Here is a 20,030-nt window from a genome sequence, read left to right as displayed (position 1 = left end):
CCAATCATGGAAATTTTGTGTCATGCATGATGACTACCATCGTCTGTGAATATATTATAAGGTAAATTCCTGGTCAAACGAGGCAGGCAACGAAAAATCACTTCCAAAACACAACAGTTTGTGGACATTCCAATCAATTCCTGCTCCAACGATGTAGGCAATAAAATAAAACTTCCAAAATCCAAAAATTCCTCAAATATCCTCAGCTACGTAGGTAAATTCCCAACTACGTCCATGAATGCCCTTGGAGGCAATCAATCCGTTCCGGCCTTCGGTCCTGGAGGCCTCGTGAGGAATGCGGCCCACGACCAGTTTCCTATAATTATGTAGCCACTACCGCTCGACTGCGGGGTATTGTGGCCGTTAGACCACGATCATAATTGCCTTTTAATTACACTATACATTGATCCTAATGGGTTGACGATTTTCTGTTGTTTTTAGCCTGTTTTTGTTTAATCGATCCTCTGTTGTCTTTAGAGACAACGTACCTCTGTCAAACATCAATAGATTTTAAACCTAATCACAATAGTGGAAGGTTAATGTTTGATTGGCTTTGCGCCGACCCCAAATGACTCGGGTACAGTACAGGGCAGGAAGATGAAGATGATGATGACCTGCTGGTGGCTATTATATGTGTATAAGTAAACTTCATTCTAAATATTTATCCTAAAATATCAAGAGTAATATGAAGTTTTATTCACTGTAGGGTGAATGTTCGTGCACCAATGCAAGTCTTAAAATATTTTACGGAACATAACCGTTAACAGACCTTGAGTCATGCAAAATGTCGCCCACGTCCTGTCGTGTAAAGGCCTACAGATTGTTTCTGTTGGACGCATAGTTTGTTTATCTTTGTTATTTAACTAGATGTCTCCCGTGGTTTCACTAGTGTTTGGGGGTATTCTTGTCCTACTGGATAAAATACAGCATATGTCACCCGGGGATGTTATAGCTTTCCAGTAGTGAATAATATGGGTATAAACTAACTTTTCAAAGAATCTGAGATCATTACTGCTAATGCAAGGGAATTGCGTAAAGCTCATGTTTAGCAGAATTCACATTTAAACGTGCTTTGGATGTTTGCAAGAAGTAAACCTAAATTATGCAACGAGTTTAGAACAGTAGTCTGCATATTAATACAAACCAACAAAAGCTGACATCAAAACTGAAATGCTTATGGAATAATACATGCTTCTAGAATTCTGTCTCGAACTTACTCCTGTTCATGTTTTGAAGTCAATTAATAGACCCAAAAAGTAGCTTACAAATATGTACCAGTAAAGTTAATATTCTTCTATATTGTTCCAGAACTACGCCGCGGAGAACTCGGCGGGCAACTCGCAGTCGATCCTGGACAGTCTCAACAACAAATACTACTACTACACGCGGACGCGGGGGCTGTTCCGCATCTGCTATCCTAAGGAGAGACCGCCTTCAGGTAAATATACATAAACTTTATTATAGGTACTCGCCGCCTGTTGTGGTGTCACCTGTGTCCCGAAGGAACCACCAAGGGCTACTATTACTTCCAAGTGACATTGAAATCCATTTTGCAGTTGTTACATGAATGAATAATAGACAATAGATGGACTGGTTTAGTGACGGAATCCAGGTATCCCGATACTTCTTTTCAATTCTCAAGCATAGGGTGAAATGGAGAAAGAAGATAAAAAAATACTAACCTCACTTCAATGTAATAGTTTGACGTAGTACGGAGGTCCTGTATTATTTGTGGCATATCAAATAAGTATTCTAAGACTATACTAAAATCCTCATTATCAAAAACTGGTAATAAAATGCAATCGCATTCTACACTTCAATCAGACATAGTCTACTAATGTTAGTTTTGTTCTGACAAGACTAACACCACATTAATGCGATTGTATCAAATATTACGATATTTCATTATTTATCATTAGCAACGTGTTGATCATGGGCCCATTTCGTACCATTCACTAATATACTAAATCCGTCTATTAGGCATTAGTCACAGTTATAATTTGGACCTTGTATCTTGTATTGGACTTAGGCTAGCATAAAACAAATACTGCTTTATAAGCTGTCTATGGATATGTGAATGTGAATGACATTTGGTTCATTCATTCTTTGTACATAGATTATTGGCTATTTTCTTCTGACGTACGCGTATCTTTCCAACAGTGAAATAATTTTTCAAATCGGTTCAGTGCTTTCGGAGCCTGTACAAAAATAATTTCTTCTTTATATGAGTACTAGCTTTCCGCCCGCGGCTTCGCCCGCGTGGAATTCGGTTATATTGCGGTATAAATCACAACTATAAGAAAACTTCTCATTCCCACGGAAAAATCTAAGAAGCGCGATGTAACGCTGGATACGATTAGTTGTTAAACCAAAACTGAATGGTACACTATATTATACGTTTTCCCTTGTGGAGCAAAAACATGCAGATTTTGGCAGATGAAAAAATATTTTATTTCCAAACACCTTTTTTTTTTAAGCGACGTAAAATCATGAAATGACCCCTCCCGCTGTGGGTTAGCAGCGGTGAGGGAGTGTCAGACTCTCAGATTGCACTGCTTACGTATTTTAAAAACACATCGTTACCACGTTTTAAAAACACCCAGCGTCATCTATCGCATACCTCAAGAACTAAATAACTTAACTAATACTTATACCAATTAGTAATTCGTTGAATTATAGTTATTTCAGGATAAGTAGATGTAAAAAAAACAGTTAAGACGATAAAACAAATTGTACGTCATCCCTCGGGAATTCCTCATTTTCGAGGATTCATTATCGTATCATTTAGCTTCTAAATTTATATGTTCATATTCGTTTGCAATATATAAGTAGATGTAAAAAAAAAAAGTTTAGACGATTAAACAAATTGTACATCATCCCTCGGGAATTCCTCATTTTCGGGGATTCATTATCGTATCATTTAGCTTCTAAATTTACATGTTTATATTCGTTTGCAATATATTACCTTGTTTTAAACGACACACAGCGCCATCTACAATCCATCCATCAAGCAAACAATATTTTTGTTTTCCCTCGGGAATATCTATTTTTTTTCGGGATAAAAAGTACCCTATTATTTAATCCGGACTTCTAACTTTACGTCTGCAAAATTTCAAAGCAATCGGTTCAGTAGTTACGGCGTGAAAGTGGAACAAACAAACAAACAAACAAACTCACTTTCCGATTTATAATATTAGTAAGGATTAGAAGTATAGATAACCGTATGGTTGTTTTAGAGTTTGGTCTTTGAGTCTTAGATAGGTATTGTTTCCATATCTTCCGATCATCTTTTTGTTTTCCAGCATTCATTTTTGCTAGCTGTATAATATAATGGAATGCCTGTTTCATATTCCAACTTGACTTCTTGTCTTCAAAAGCAAGATATTTAACAGCTACACACTTCTGGTTTCTTGTGCCAATCGTATTCATCTGTAAAGATAACCATACAAACGATTATATCTCATTTATCCAAGCAATGTTGTTATTCTATGTTCATACACATGTTGAGCTAAATAACTTACCACCCACTAAACGCATCCGAGAAATTCACTCAAACAGTTACTTTATGTTTTATCTAATTGTTCTTACTTTATAACCATGATTATCTATTGGCGTCTTAATGTACATACGCAAAGGATTATGAATCCTATTCGCTTGATATAGGGTCTATAATTGCATGTGTGAGATCATGATCAGGGCATGCATTTTGTCCGTTACTGTCATTGGAATATGGACTCTGTTTATGTAGTTATAAAGTGCATATTCGAATGTGTTGTGCACTGGTCAGTTGTAGTACGGTAAAGACTCGGTAGTCATCTAACTGTGAGGAACAATAATGGTTCTGCTGTGAACAAGAACTGAAACATCTGGGTTACTTACTGTTCAAGTGCATCGTTAGTCATGAATCTCTATATATTCTGTAATGGCATTCTGTATTTAGAACATGTTTTATAATTGGACAGTTCATATTTGAGAGCAAAAAGATTGGTTCTTAAAATTTCCTTCGCGTTGGTTTGATGAGAGTTTCTTGTACCTTTCAAATATTTTAGGAGTTTTCCCCTTTGTCATTATTTTCAAGCATCCGAAGTCAAACTTCCATTTGGTTCAATATATTTAACTTTATGTATAAAATGATATATGTATTTAATTGTAAATTAATCTAAAAGTTTTGTTGTTAATTGTAATAGACAAGTAATGTTTATAAACGCAATTAAAATTAAATTTCGCTGTGATACCATCAGCGTATTTAATTTTATGAAACATAAACATACTCTTGACTTTCTAGATTTATTCACTCCAATTTACATAATATTCATGTTCTATTGCTCAAATTAGTTTCTACGATGCATTTAATAAGATCTTTGTTAGTAGAAAGAGTTAAATTACAATGATTCTATTGTAACAAAAGACAAACGCCATCTTCTGTATTAAATCGAAACATATTAAAGAATTCGTCAAGGTTTTTGCAGGAATTCTGTCTGTATATTAATGAATGATCAACGCGACATATCGGTCTGTCTCCAAAGTCACCTCAATGTCACACCTTGAACTCTCTACATTGAAGATTTGCGCGTCGCTTCCGCTGACCTGGCCATTCGAAAGTGTAGCCTTAATTAAATTTCATATATTCCACACATACAGCCCACCATATAGGCAACACTTTATATAGATATGGCAACTATTTGAACTACTATTTTTATTGTCTAAGGTCGAACGTGTTTGCAGAAGTTTTTAGTTGCATATTAATTGGCAGTATAATTCGTTGTTCCTGTGCCTAATTGTGGGTGACTTTCGAGATAATTTAAATAGTGTCCAATTTTAGTTTGTGAATTGAAATTCCGATGGTGTACAGTAATTTTGTTTATGAATGAGATGGAATTCGGTGAATAACGTTTGTATTGATTGATCAGAAAGTTGGTCATTTTAAGAATCGATTGGACATTGTTTACGTAAATGAATTTTGAAAACCAGTTGAAATGTAAGAATAGACAACTTCTGTTATATGGGCACTGACATTGGACGTCCTTAATATAGGAAGCCATTAACTAACGAGCAATATAAAAATCCTTCATATCATTGTTAATTGATAGATTAATCAACACATATTGCGACATTATAACTCGAAGGCTCGATATGAAAAATTCCATCACGTTATAGGCAATCTTAGTCAAGCCCTGTCTATCAAAAGAGATAAAGAGAATATGTTAATTTCTATCTTTAAATAGAAGATATGTGCTCACAATACGTGATTGCAGAGATGTGCATGCTTCTCCAAGGCTAGACCGCATGGTAACAGCACGTTTAAGTCTTGCACCTTCATGGTAATTGTGATGCTAACTCACACATTTGTATGAATGAGCACAGATTTAGATGTAACGAGAGGTTGAAATGATGGGCTTATTTTGAATTGGCGAGTATTACATTCAATAGCTGAAAACTTTTTGTTAGAATAGCCTGTAAAGTCAATGTTATGTGCTAGATTAGGCTGATAGACATTGCCAGCTTAATTTCGTGCGTTCTTGGAAAATTTACTTATTGATCGTAATAACTTCGCAGTCGTGGTGGCCTAGTGGGTAAAGGACCAACCTCTCAAGTGTGAGGGCGCCGGTTCGATCCCAGCTCAGGCAAGTACCAATGCAACTTTTCTAAGTTTGTATGTACTTTCTAAGTATATCTTAGACACCATTGACTGTGTTTCGGATGGCACGTTAAACTGTAGGTCCCGGCTGTCATTAAACATCCTTGGCAGTCGTTACGGGTAGTCAGAAGCCAGTAAGTCTGACACCAGTCTAACCAAGGGGTATCGGGTTGCCCGGGTAACTGGGTTGAGGAGGTCAGATAGGCAGTCGCTTCTTGTAAAGCACTGGTACTCAGCTGAATCCGGTTAGACTGGAAGCCGACCCCAACATGATTGGGAAAAGGCTCGGAGGATGATGATGAACTTCAACGAATCTTAACTAATAGTTGAATTAATTAAAGGTTATCGCCCTCACATTGGTTGACATCTTTTAAACATCCATTATCGACAACGCGACAACGAGTGACAAAGCTAAACAGACTTCAGAAGTCTTTTTGATAGATTTAAGTGACTCATTCTCGAATCTGTGAATCGAATTTGAAACATTCGAATATAATTATGGTAAAGTAGCAATAAGCGGAAACTAGCTACATATTAGTGAATGTTGCAATAGTCAATACTGTGTCTGTGTCCAATAGACAATGGGTGCGGAACCCGCGAACGCACCGAGGTTGAGGCCTTGACTCCATGCCTTCAAACTTTGCTGTTTATTGCCATATTGTTATAAATAAAACAATGGCCAGAGGAAATGGGAATGTGCGTTAGCTTGACATTAACGTTATCACTCGTACTTATGAAGAGAAGCTGCCAAAAGCAGTAGTTATGTAGGTACTTATCAAGAACACCAAATCATCCAAGGCTTAGGATGCTCATGAATAATATGTAATTTGTAAAAAGCTCTGAGATCCCGAAGGCTACAGGGTTTATTGCTAGAAACGTGATCTGCGACCATTTAATTTAAAATGTAGATTAGATTTTAAAGTAGACAAGTAGGTCCTCGGAGCACCTAAAAGTACTTGGAGTACTAAAATGTCCGTGAATATAAACTACCCATCCACTTAGAATTGCATTGCATGCTGTAGAAACATTCAGTTGTATTGAGCTTAAAGTCGTATTCAAATCTAGGTTCTTGCTGACTGCCTCATAAAATCCACCGTCCCTGAATATAAGATTAAGTTCAGAAGATAAAGACATCTGATACATGTCTGAGGAAAGTTAAATACGAATACTGTAATCATATCTTCTTGCCCAAATGCGACTGACACTTGATACACGGCCCCAAAGCGTCTACCAAACATCAGACGATACACCAACACAAAAGTAAAAGTACATACACTACTACAATATATCAAAGACTAAACTTACTTGCCAAACACGTTATTGTCTCAGGTATCTGGTTCCGCGACAATAGTCGGTTAAGCAACGGCCTGAATCCACGTTAAGCGGCTAGGCAGCAATACTGTGTTTAATTAGTTTCCAGTCATGCGAGCGAATCATTTGGTAACCGGCCTTTTTAGACGTGTGAAAAAAAATTTTGATTGCTGGCTGGTTTTGTGGCTTGATTTTTCAATTATCGAATGTAGGATGCTCCTTTTTCTTTCCTGCCAGAAAGTTTGCATACCGATGATCGAAACTTAAAAATCGAATCTAATAATACGAATATAATAGGTCATTGGTCTCATGAATAGTGATGAACTTATTCTCATTGTCCTAGATTTGTATGTGTGACTTTAGATTCTGCGTTCTAGTCGATATTTAATGACACAAGTCATTAAGACAAGATTTTATTCCCACAAAATCATGACTCTGCATTAGCTGCACGGTCAATTGATGTTAACCTTTAAAACAAAACAACGTAAACATGCATGCATAACATTATTATGCTTAGCCACGGCACCTTTTTTAATATCGTATGCATAATTACTATAATACCTAAGGTTATTATTGAAAATGACCTCAAAAAGCATATGCATGGACATACAATATTTTTAACCACACTTAAAGCAATTTGTTATTTCATGTACGTCATTATGTTCTAATGAATCATACTCAAACACAGTTTCTAACTCCAGTTTCATTGGTATCCTTCTCAATCAATATTAATCATTAGACACCAGATGTAGGCCAATTGATAGTCGTTCGAAACTAGAGCAAGTGTCACGCCAAAACTCGTTTAATTGAGATTGATAGTCGCTGCAAGTGCAGAAAGCGGCGCTGGCGATCAACACACATCAAATCGATCAATTGACTCGCCAATTCTCCACTCGATTATATCGAATCGATCACCATGATTCGTAAAGTTAAGTTTAACATCAGAATCGATGGTCGCAGGTGAAATCTCTCGTGCCACTAAGTAACCGGTCCTGCGTCTTGTCTGACGGGGCGGTGCGCTTCGTGCCGACGTGTTCTTTTTTTCTAAGATGGCCGGGAAGGTCGCGAGGGGACCGAACGGTTCAACAAAAACTCCGACGAAGCGCAGATGATGTTTATCTCCCGAACTGGGTGAAGATGTATTTGGGTTATGTTCAGACCAGTTTCTGTCTGTCATCTCTCTCAAGTCAGTTTTGGTTTGCAGATTGCGAGATAATATTGAAGCTTGTTTGTACGGTTTTCCTCATTTTTCGTGGGTTGTAAACCTGTCTGGAGAAATTTTTGTTTTATTTTCACACAGATTTTTTCAAACTCAATACATTATTTCTAACCTGTTTGGTTATTTCGGTGTTGAACACGAAACAATGAACGTTATCTTGGTGTTTGGTATCTAGAATAGTATGTAGGTATACAATAGTCGTTTAGTAATTACAGAAGTATTCGTAAGGCTCGTTATGACAGATAGGATCGGCGTCTGGCTCTGTCTGAACAAAGAGATTTCGCAACGGACGGAATGCTGCTCAAGTCTTGTCCTAGCCTTATTTTCCCTTACCACTTTATTTCGAATCACCTGTTCATACTACATTAGAACTACTACAGCTTTAATAACTATTAATAAAACTACATAATGGGATAGTAAAAATGAATTTACGATAATGATTCAAGCGAGTTATAAATTGATAAAGTAAAAGTAGTTTTCATGAGTCATAAACATAACTCATTTGATGAGAAAAGTAAAGAGGTAACACATGCAGATTTCTCGTAATAATAAGCAATAGATTTTGTGTTGGCATTTGTTATTTATAGGCCTTTCTCAGGCGCTTTCCATTTATGTGGAAATGGTGTGTTAGGTATTCTCAATATGATTTATTTCCAAGTAGTAGTTAGTTATGTGGTCAAGTCGTGATGGCTTAAATAGGTAAAGAACCAACTTCTTCGGTTCGATTCCTGCTAACGCAAATACAGCAATAAGTAAATACAGCAACTTTTCTTAACTCTTTTTTGTAAGTTTGCATGTTCTTTCTAAGTATAGGTATATTGGACGACAATTACCGTGTTTCACAGGGCACGATAAACTGTAGGTCGCGGCGGTCATCATTTGAACATCTTTGGCAGTCGTTACGGCTAGTCAGAAGCCAGTTAGTCTGATAACCAGTCTTACCTTGGGATACGCGGTTGCCAGGGTAATTGAGTTGATGAGGTCATAAAGGCTGTCACTCCTTGTAAAACACTGGTACCTACTCAGCTGCATCCGATTAAACTGGAAGCTGATCGCAACATAGTTGGGAAAAGGCTAGGCAGATAAGATGATGTAGTAGTTACCTATAAATTAACCTCTTTTGACGTTTCAAACCTTTTCCTACCTATGATTCAATGTTGATACAAAGTAATTGTTTACTATCATGTCTGCATAACGCAGTGTTGATGTGTTATAGTAAACAAATCAAAGTTGTTGAAACATGATATAGTAAACATGACCAAAACAAATTAAACATTATGTCATAGTTAAACTATATTTTGTAAATAAACATGTTGAAAGTTAAATGACTCTCTATTTGTAGTAGCGGTCAACGAATGATAAGAAATGCCCTATTTTTTGACAGGGAAATAATATCGAGATAATGTTAATAGAAACATTTGGATGATAGAAAACACTTGGTATGGAGCTATTTACTTATAACTCTTTTATTTTAAATGATTCTATTTTAGTATGACTGAACTTTTTGGTACGTAAGTATTTGATCAATGTAGCCTAACCTAGGTTAATTTACCCTAGTCACCAATGAATCTACTTTTTTATCATTCGCTTTTGCCCCATGTCACCGTGTTATAGTTTTTCAATCGTTGACTATGGAATTTGCTAATAATAACTGTTTTGTATTTTAATATTCAATGAGTATAGTTTATGGATAGAAAGCTAGAATCGTAGAAAGTCAGCGTGTTATGATTTCTATTGAATGTCAACTATTTGATATGACCTGAGTTCATAAAATTAAAATCATTTATGAATATTTTCAAGGAAAATATCAGCTGGTGACTACTATAGGAGTTTTGTTTCTGAATATACCTAATTAACTAAATTATATGACAAATCCGTCCACGTACAACTTGTTAATTTTTTGTAGAATTAAATAATCTCGTTTCATTGTAACTGTTAAAACGTGTTTTGTTTCCGTTAGTATACTTAAATACTTCTTTCTTATGCCGAGAGGATATCTTTATAGGTATTAATGTTATTTATTTCTTTGAATGAATTTATAGTAAAATACTCTGATACTGAAACGGGGAAAGAAATAATTTCCGCATGGATAAGACGTATACTTTCTACCTTTGCCACAATCTCTTCTCTCAAAACAACGTTTCAGCCAGATTTACTTTTTTCATTTGTTATTAAATACTCAATACTTACAAAGACAAACATGACCATTGTGAAACGAACTGAGAAGTAGCTCGACATCATTATCTCTCATTATGTGTCCTTTGTTTCGTGAAATTAACGATTATCCGTCATTATACATACATATATTGTATTCAATACCGTCCACGCTCCATGTCGTGTATGTAGGTGATGAGAGACCTTCGCAATCTGGCTGTGATTAGATGAGATGACGAATCTGCTGGCTTTAAATGCAGCAATTATGTGTGTGGCTACTATCGACTGCCATGGTCATGTCATGTGAATAGACATATAGTATTAAGATTTCGAGGATGATTATGGGATATCAAAATACCTACTTTTTATACGGTGGCCAGAAAAAACTGCAGAATTGAAGTCGGTTAACAATGAGAGTCCTAAATGTTTCCAGCTTTAGCGAACATCATAGTTTCTTGATAGTTACGATATGGGAAACTTTCACGTTGTAGCCAATGGTTAAGGCAAGGCACACACTTAGATTGTACAAAATTCTATACCTTAGGACTGAAAAGTTAAGTATTACTAAATATCTACTAACCATTATAATTAATCCTTGAGGTATTAATAATAATGCAATAATTTCCTGTAACTGCTACACATATAGCACACATTCAAGTACTTACTTTTAATAGTTAAAGTATGAGCTAAACGATGGTACAATGATGTCATCCCATGTTCTGTTTGTCTTCGTCAAGGTGGTATGAGGTGATCGTAAACAGATTTAACGCCTTGTAATTAATAGTGTTGATAACGTTAATTGGTCCTTGTTTGTGAAGGAAACTTAGGTACAATATTCTTCGTGAGTTAATTTTGTAATATAGGATTGAGCTGTAGGCAATGAGAGGGTTAAGGGCTTTAGTTGCTGACACAAAAGTCAATTGATGTAATAACCTGTGACACAATACATTATGATTTCGTTTAGTTTTTATGCTAATCGGCAGCCTTATTAATAAATGTGTGGTCGGTTGTAGTCCTTGAGCTTCTCAGTACCCCATATCATCCTGGTACTGGTTTGACGATCCAACTGTTGCTTTCACTCATTCTCAGATCCTCAATCCCTCCACATTGACAAAGAGCGTCCTACATTTTCAGACTTCTTGTAATTCTGCTCTACTTATATGGCACTCCAAATTGTGCTTTATATAATCGTCTCTGAAATGAGTGTTTCCAGGTGTTTCTTTACGGCTATTATGTCACCTGTCATACCGTTTATGGACACAAGCTGATATATCAAATGCAGGTTATCAGCAACTTTCCTTCCTGCATCGTTTTTATGCTTGTTATATATGCATGGGTGCACTTCCACGCTGCATATGTATAAGTATATTATTGTCATTGAACGCTTACGTACACAGAAGATCTTGGCAAATAAATGTGTTTACTGGCTGATGCATACCTATCATCATCTTCCGAGCCTTTTCCCAACTATGTTGGGGTCGGCTTCCAGTCTAACCGGATTCAGCTGAGTACCAGTGCTTTACAAGATGTGCCAATGTATTGAGCATCGTAGTCTTCATTTGTTTTATTCTGTCGACAAGAATCAGGAAAATATATCTAGATTGTATAACTAGAGTATCATAACTTCTAAATCTAGATTTCAAAACTAAACGTTCCATTACGCCTACCTATTCCATTAGTACGTACATGAAACACATAATTTTGTAACGATTGACAATCTTCCGACTAATCGAAGTAGAAAACTGCCGGCCATACGTAACTAATAGTTTGTTTCGCAAAGTCCGGCGAATCTAAGCCCATATCAGGAGTTTTGCAAGCACTCAACGTTCCGTGAAGGAATGCACGCGATGCGCAAGCGAACCTTCGTATTGTTAAAGTGTCAGGTTATAACAGTTTTTGTATGAATGTAGCCGTTACGCCTGTCTTCGAAGCGTTAGGTGTACTTTTGTTACACGTTTTGTGCAATGATTAGGTGTGAAAAGAAGGCATGTTTACGCACCATTAGTGTTCTTTCCTTTTCTGCAAGAAACAATCTTAGAGATTCCATTAATAAGGCAAATGTATTTAGAAGGACAGGTCGTCTTTTAACCAATTTAAATTTCTAAGAAGAATACTTACTAAACACTAGAAAAACACTCAATGAGATGGCTTTTTATTTACATACATAATAAGTGTTCAAGAGAAAGGGACTTTACCTTTGATTGTAAACGTTTCGCTCGGCGGTCTTGTGGTCAGGTTTTCACTACAAATATTCGGTCTTTTGAAATTGCGGAAACTCTCATATTTTCTTTTCCCATTGAAATGGAGAATGTATTTGTGTGTTGTCTTTACGTGCCTAGTTTAAAATCATGAGGTTTTATCATCAACATGTTTTATCTCACTTTTTGGGTGAGTGTGTACCAATATAGTTGAAGTTTAGTAATTGAATTTAAGTCTAAAGAAATAAAGTTATTTCTCCTCAGAAAAACAAATGAGAATAATCCGTTAAACACTAGCCACATAACGGGGGTAAATGTTTTTACATCTCAAACCATTCCACATATTTTCTTACACCGGCGCCAACAAAAACTTACACACATCGCATACAACATTAAAGAAAGAATTAAGATTCACAAAAGCCAATAGTCCATGTAAATAAGTCGGACATAGATTTACATGTATGTCCGTATTGTCACGCTACCCGATTACGTGTCGGTGTGTGCGTGACGCGCCCCGGATGGCAATAGCCATTGACCAATTACCATCACACGAAATCACGACACACTTGTTCTTGTATTCGTGTTAATTGTAAACTGTTCCTATTTTTTTTTTGTTTTTTTTAATAGCTCTAGCTTTTATGGGTGTTTATGGGTGATATTGTAAGGAGCTCGCAGCTAATTGGTTTAATTTAAGTAAATGTCTTTGCAATATGGTAATTGATTTAGTATGGGTTTGACAAATAATGTAGCTTGGATTAAAAAAAAACATTAATTAATCACCAATCACCATTTAATAAAATAAATGAAAAAAAAAATGTTTTGAGAAAAAGTATTTAAAAATAACCACGCAATAGCGTAGTATTTCGTTTATTTATGTTTATGAATCGAAATTTTGTAATAATAGCTTAAGATTAAATCAATTTTCGGTAAAACATTTTAGAGCGTCATAAAATTAAACGACAACATTAATTACGGACACTAATCGATTAGTTACTAAATCATTAGCTACCTACTTCTGAATCGAACACAAAACTTACGTAATGTAATTAAAATTCTATAAAATCATAAATAAATAATTAAAATAACTTATCTTGGAAAGTTACGAATTAAATCGTCTATCGCTAGTTCTCTCTTCCTTAGAGAAATCGTTCGTCTTGAAATGTAAACAAATACACTTTCTTAGTCGGATTTCTAAGATGCCTCTCGTATCTACAAGTCTATCTAATAATCAGCAATGAAGAAAATACTTAAACTAGTTAAACTGTCCTAGTAGATGAGAATATTGATAAAGTTATATTTTAGCCTTCCTGTATCATAATCACCTTTCATCATAGCTTTTCTCAAAATCATTTATTATTCGCATTAAGCTCAACCCAACTTCAGTTCTCCAAGTCCTAAGTAAACCTCGAACAAAACTTAACGAGCGTTCTTGAGGCAAAAACAAATGGTTATGAACCAAATAACATTCAAATTGAATGCTACCCGTACCTACATAAGTATTACGTTATTTCGCAAAACGAACATGTAATTTATAAACAGGTATTTTGTATTCAGTGCTACGATTATTGCTTTTTAGCTATTGGCTAATCGCATATCGGGTTTACTTAAAACGTTCCTAGAATATTATTATCTGCGTGTGAGGTAACCTTAGTACGTAAAATGTCAATGGATTGAATAAGACCTCATTGCTTTTTCGCGCCTAAAGAAGCTTTTAATCCTTTATTTGAAAATGATAGCCATGAGCTAAAAAATGGTTTTATATTTTAAGGGATCTTGTTCTATTTATTATTTTTTATTCTTATTCTTTATTATTTTTGTTCATAAAGAACTGTCCTTAATAGTACTGTTAAAAAAGCAAACGCGAACAATGTCCTGCAATCCTCAACTTTCTTCGTTCCACTAGCCGACATATTTAAACATTTTTCATTTGTAAACCACACCTTGAAGAAGAGGTCACGCTTAACATACCAAAGAGAGACATGGTCAGTAAATTAGACTCCAGCAACCTAAGTAGCTTCGCGGTAAAATAAGAAAGTGAAACTGGCCATTGGTAATTGGCGGGAAAAGTGAGCTGTGAAAATACTGGGCCGCCATGTTTTCTTTCCTGTCATTTTCTTTTTAAATTTGTGACTTACCCGTTTTTTAATACTAATTCCAGCTTCTTCTTTTTAAAATTAATTTGCGTTTTTAACTTTTCATACGCATATAAAAAATGATTCTTAAAAGTAGAAGTAACACAAATTGAACAATTGATGATATTCGATACGCCAATAGATGCCATTGTGACAAGATGAAAATACGTTCGAAAACGTGACTTTAGCAGACGACAAAGAATACTGCATGTTTATGTAAGGACTTGAGTTTTATTCGCAATTTTGTGCAAACTTGCATTTATGTACCACTATTGTTTTAGCCATCGTGAACTTTACGTAATAGTTGCGTAACTTTTAAAATGAGGAAGTTTATTAATATTTTAAGTGCTATTTGAAATGCTAAATGACTTGAATGTTTAATTGTGCGAATGGTTATGGCTGGAAACAAAGGCTGGGCCATGTAGTATTTAAGTAGTACCATAGATTACAGAACATAAACTAGTAGGTACTACTTAGGTACTGCTAATGAATGTTTAGGTACCCTGATAATTTATACATGCTTGGGATTGTAACCGGAACATGACTTGTGACTAATAAGAATCGCTTGCCTTGGCCAATTCTTTGATTGGTGACTAATTTTAGGTTACCTTCGATATTTTCGAAAAATGGAGGTATCAAAAAGTACAGTTTTATAATTGCTACGAGAAGTTATTGCCTCGTAAAATAATTAATTAATATTTTCCAACTAATTGTGGAAGTAGAAGAAGTTTGGCCAAATTACAGCGGAAACTTAGTTAAATATTGATATTAGTTATTCGTACGGGGTGTAGCAACATCCATGCCTCAATATCCTTCACAATTACTGTATCCGAATGTTGATTTATATCGAATTGACATTGCAACATTATGTGCTAATTGTTTTAATTGTTGAACAAAACAAAATTTTGTGTTTGGCAATTAGATGTCATAATTTGATTGTGTGTTACTGTAATGATATCAAAAAGAAGGTACACTTTCGATAGACCCAAGGACTACAGACTAAAAAAAAAGCCTTTGTTCATTTTGGAGCCCTCTGCGTATGAACCCAAGGACTAAGATTCGATTCTTCTTAAACAACCTCAACCTTACTAGCGAAAGTTGGCAGTCAGCTCCGTATATTTCTTGCAATCCTTGGTAAGGCTAAACAATTTAGCGGCATTCGATTTACAGTACAGTTACAGGCCAGACCACAACGAACAGTTCAATTCACTTGAAATAATCCTAATAATTATTACACACACACCTGATCTTAACAAGGACATACCAGACTTTCTCCTTACGCAGCGACTCGCCTACGGTTCGCCACCAAATGTCGCCTGAACCCGGTCACCTATTTAGAACGCACTTATCATGTTTAGGTGTGGGCCAAGTGGGTGCGTGGAGCGATTGCTAATGTGACGATGGAATGCCGTGAGGTAGCTTCGAAAGGGTCACGGTTAAAATAAGCTGGGTATCTGAGATCCTGCGCTTGAATTTCGAAGCGGTATCAAGGACTGGTATTTTATGATAAAAAGTCTGGTTTGATTTTAATGTGGGTTGCTGTCGTAGGATAACGAGCGTGAAACTATGTAACCTTCGTATTTGTGGTTTGAATTTCTAGGTCAATGATTTTCATATAGCCTGCCTGTTTTATGTAAACTCAATATTTGCTGTATGAAATATTTGTGGACTAATTTTTAATCTTTTGTTCTCTGCTTTTGTCATACTCACGGAGGACAAAAGACTGTCATACTCCTTATTATATTTAAGGATAACAGTCCATTGCTACGTATACCTAGGCTATATTATTTTCTATCTTTGGTTTTCTTTACGAGTATATGTTCTAACGATCCTATTTTACAGATAACAATCTCAAGAGAGGTTTGCTTGTCTCCCAACTCTTTCATAACTTACTCGATAATATTAATCCAGGACTTAGTAGCCTATCTTACACCATACACCATGAGAGACAGTCAGCTTACCGAATGCATACCATCGTCATGTGGGTAGAACAATGTGCCGATTGCCATAATATTAATATTGTTGCCCATTGAATATGCATACGTTTAAACAGTGCTCATATACAATGGCTACTATATTAATACATATCTATATTCGTATGTATAGCTGACCTTGTGGTAACTGAAATATGACTGACGTCTACTGTCAAAATATTTGATATTGCCGATCTAATTATGAAAGACCTTTGAGTCTTGTTTGTGTAAGATATTAGGAAGATAGTTATAAATGTTGTGAATGTGATTTCCTGCTGAATTTAAAGACTCCTTATGTGATGGTCACATGTTCAAGTGACGCGTCTCTGTTTTGTTAAGACTTATGGTATTGTTGCCCGTTGCCTGCAATTATGGATTGTCAGATTTAAGTAAGATTAATGGTCGATTGTCGGGTTATCATAACTAAGCTCACTTAGAACAATATGTGTAGATTTAAAAATTATGAAGGAAGTTAGAAGTGACTGCCAACATATTCACGTGCGCAGTTACAAAATAAGCACATTTTCCTACTGAAACCGAAATGCGGTCGCGTTTCAAACGCAACTGCTTATCTAATCTATCACTTTCCTTCTTAAGAAAAAATCGTGTAGTTAGAAAGAGAGGTGCGATAGATCTTAGCTAAGAGAATGTTGTGAGAACCGACAGTTACAATAGAACAATTTTTGCGGCATTATCTTTTAATTATAAGTACCAAAAAAGTGGGTTTTTAGGATACATTCACACCTATTTGTTGGCACTTATTTATTGAGGAAACTGTTCGTCGCATTGGCTGTCAGGTTTACAAACGCAGTAAGATTTTTGTATCCAAAATATCCGAAGCTTTTTTCTCGAGACAAGTTAAGCTCTGATAAGCCGAATTAACTCTTACAAGTTTGACCTCCTTCGTCCATTCAATAACTTTTACTTTTAATTTAACCGATAACTTACGTTTTAAAAGAGGTTATATGCAAGAAACTTTATGTTCTATATTATACACGTTATGAAAACTTGTAAATTGTTATTAGTATTCTACCGTGTATTTATTCTTTTGCGTGTGAGACAATAGGTTGTGAAATCCCGGTAAATGCGCACGCGTTGATGACGAGATCACTTGGCTGGTTCAATGAGAAGTTGTGCGCAGAACAGACTAAGTTCAGGCATTCTCTTTATGCGTTTTGTGAATGCATATATTTTAATGTAATATCAAAATGTCAGAAAAAAGAGTTCATTTAAAAAAGAGTTGAGAAAATCCGAAACCGAAGCCCACTAGATTTCTTCGTTCTCAACTCAGATTTGCCCTGATTTTACTAACTTCATGATGTGCAACAGATATCTGCTCTAAGTATAGGTGTTTGCCGATAGACACAGCCTCTATAATCAATTAACAAAAACAATATAGAACGCTGATTGCTCCTGACATACAATTTGCAACTCTCTGAGGACGTAATAAGGTGTTTTATGCCTTGTCTTGTCTTTTGTATATCTATGGCGTTGCGTCTCTGTGTGAGCTGTGCAGTAATTATTTGATGACTTAATAATCAGGCTTTATGTTTTGTCTATTTCCTGGTTTTCTGGTTATAGAGCAAAAAATATACAATGGGAACTGAATATATGTAGTTATACATCTCTTAATATTAAGAGGTAACTTAGTTAATCCGTAACTAACTTCAGAAATACTGACTGATTTTCTCAAGATTTTGAGCATATCTATTTAATTCAATATTTTAAAGAAGTATTTAGTGTTTTAAATAACTGTAGAAATGTTAACACGAATAAATCGGGTTCATAGGTACATTGTACAAGCTAGATTAGCGACATTTTAGCGAATTAGCGTTACCCCATGCTTTATAATAAGTTATTTTTGCGGTTTTTGTATGAGATCACTAAACTACTTGAAATTCGAATGCGTTGATCGACACACAAATGTTTCGGAGAAACCCGACTGCAAATATGAGGAAACTGCCAGTTGATTTATTCATTATTAATTGCCTATAATTATTGTTTGTGAATTTAAATAAATAATTAATAAGAGGATTTTTATTTTATTAAGACTCTATATTTTATCTTGAATTGGCATTTAAGTATTTAACAAGGGCTAACTCACTGATGGTTGGAAAGATGGCTCAAATAATTCCTAATAATGATGCATTCAGAAGATTATAGTATGAAAAGCGACGCAGAATACCTATTCATAAAATCCGTGCAAACTACTATGACTTCATAAAATTTCATTACCCATTGAATAGTATCGGATACCCCGTAAAATATAAAATCATGACGAGCTATGAATCATAAGTATTTATAATTCAGGTTTAAACTCACATTTTACACTTTCTTCTCCAAACAAGGTTTTACTCGTAAAGAGTTTACGAGACTTTTGCAAAGGTATGAATTTATATACAGCCTGCATAGGTACTTAGGTTTCGTCACAAACGGATGGCAACCGGTGAATCAGGCTATCGGTATTTTCATGATTATTCTCTCGATGATGTTATTGGTATTCTGTTTATTAATAAACTTTAGTTCTAGTAAATAAAGGCGAATGTATTTGTTTTACTGCTTTGGTAATTAATGTTATTTTTGTTTTGTTATTGTTGAATTTCATGTCTTTAAAATTGGAATCACCTTACCAAACACAAAAGCAGCAAGCATTTTGTCGCAGCTAATTGTCGGATTGGACGTTATAAATAGGAAATATTTTTTAAAAATTAAGACAAAATTTATTCTGACTTACACATAAATCTAACCAGTCATTTATGTCTATTCCAGTTGAGATCTACCTATCGCCTGTGGAGACGCACTGCAGCAATGTGGACTACTTCATCCCTGACGAGAACAACGAGACGAAAGGCCTGTCAGACGACGCTATGAACAGGTAACAACAGACTACTTTCTATATTCTTTTATTAATATGTAAATTTTATTATATTTCTAAATATTCTTCTGAAATTTAAACTACTTATCTTTATACAAATCTATACATATAATAAATCTGTAGAAAAGTAATTTTTGTACATTGAAGAAATTGACAAAAAAAATAGCCAGCATGTTAAAGGATAACTAACAGAACCCATTTCCATCATTTTTATCATTTTTGTCTGTTTGTCTGTTTGTCTGTTTGTCTGTTTATCTGTTTGTTTGTTCGGGATTCACGTAAAATCTACGAATTCAATGCAGATAATGCTTATATACAAAAATTCTACGTAACTTGGGGTATTACTTAGTTTTTGTTTCATCGAAATCGATTCACTCTATCAAAAGATATGATTAATTTTGTGAATTCAAGATGTAAAATATTACGACACGCAATCTGTTTGTCAAAACTGTACATTTGAATGTTGTACTTATATTAGTTGATCGGCCTATTATTAATCTTTACACAGAAAATCACACCTTCATAAGTAA

General features: G+C 35.2%; 1 protein-coding gene across 2 annotated transcripts in view; it reads left to right on the top strand.

Moving 5' to 3' along the window:
- Positions 1-20,030, top strand: part of LOC110378060 (uncharacterized) — a 47,553-nt gene that overhangs the window by 18,040 nt on the left and 9,483 nt on the right. For both annotated transcript variants that reach the window (XM_064040377.1, XM_064040374.1), the window contains exons 2-3: positions 1,309-1,438; positions 19,395-19,500. In XM_064040377.1, coding sequence (XP_063896447.1) covers positions 1,309-1,438; positions 19,395-19,500 — 236 coding nt within the window. The remainder of the gene's footprint in view (positions 1-1,308; positions 1,439-19,394; positions 19,501-20,030) is intronic.

The sequence above is a fragment of the Helicoverpa armigera genome, chromosome 2 (assembly GCF_030705265.1).
Source record: "Helicoverpa armigera isolate CAAS_96S chromosome 2, ASM3070526v1, whole genome shotgun sequence".
Lineage (NCBI taxonomy): Eukaryota > Metazoa > Arthropoda > Insecta > Lepidoptera > Noctuidae > Helicoverpa > Helicoverpa armigera.
Note: the sequence above shows the minus strand (reverse complement) of the source record. Positions and strands in the feature narration are given on the sequence as shown.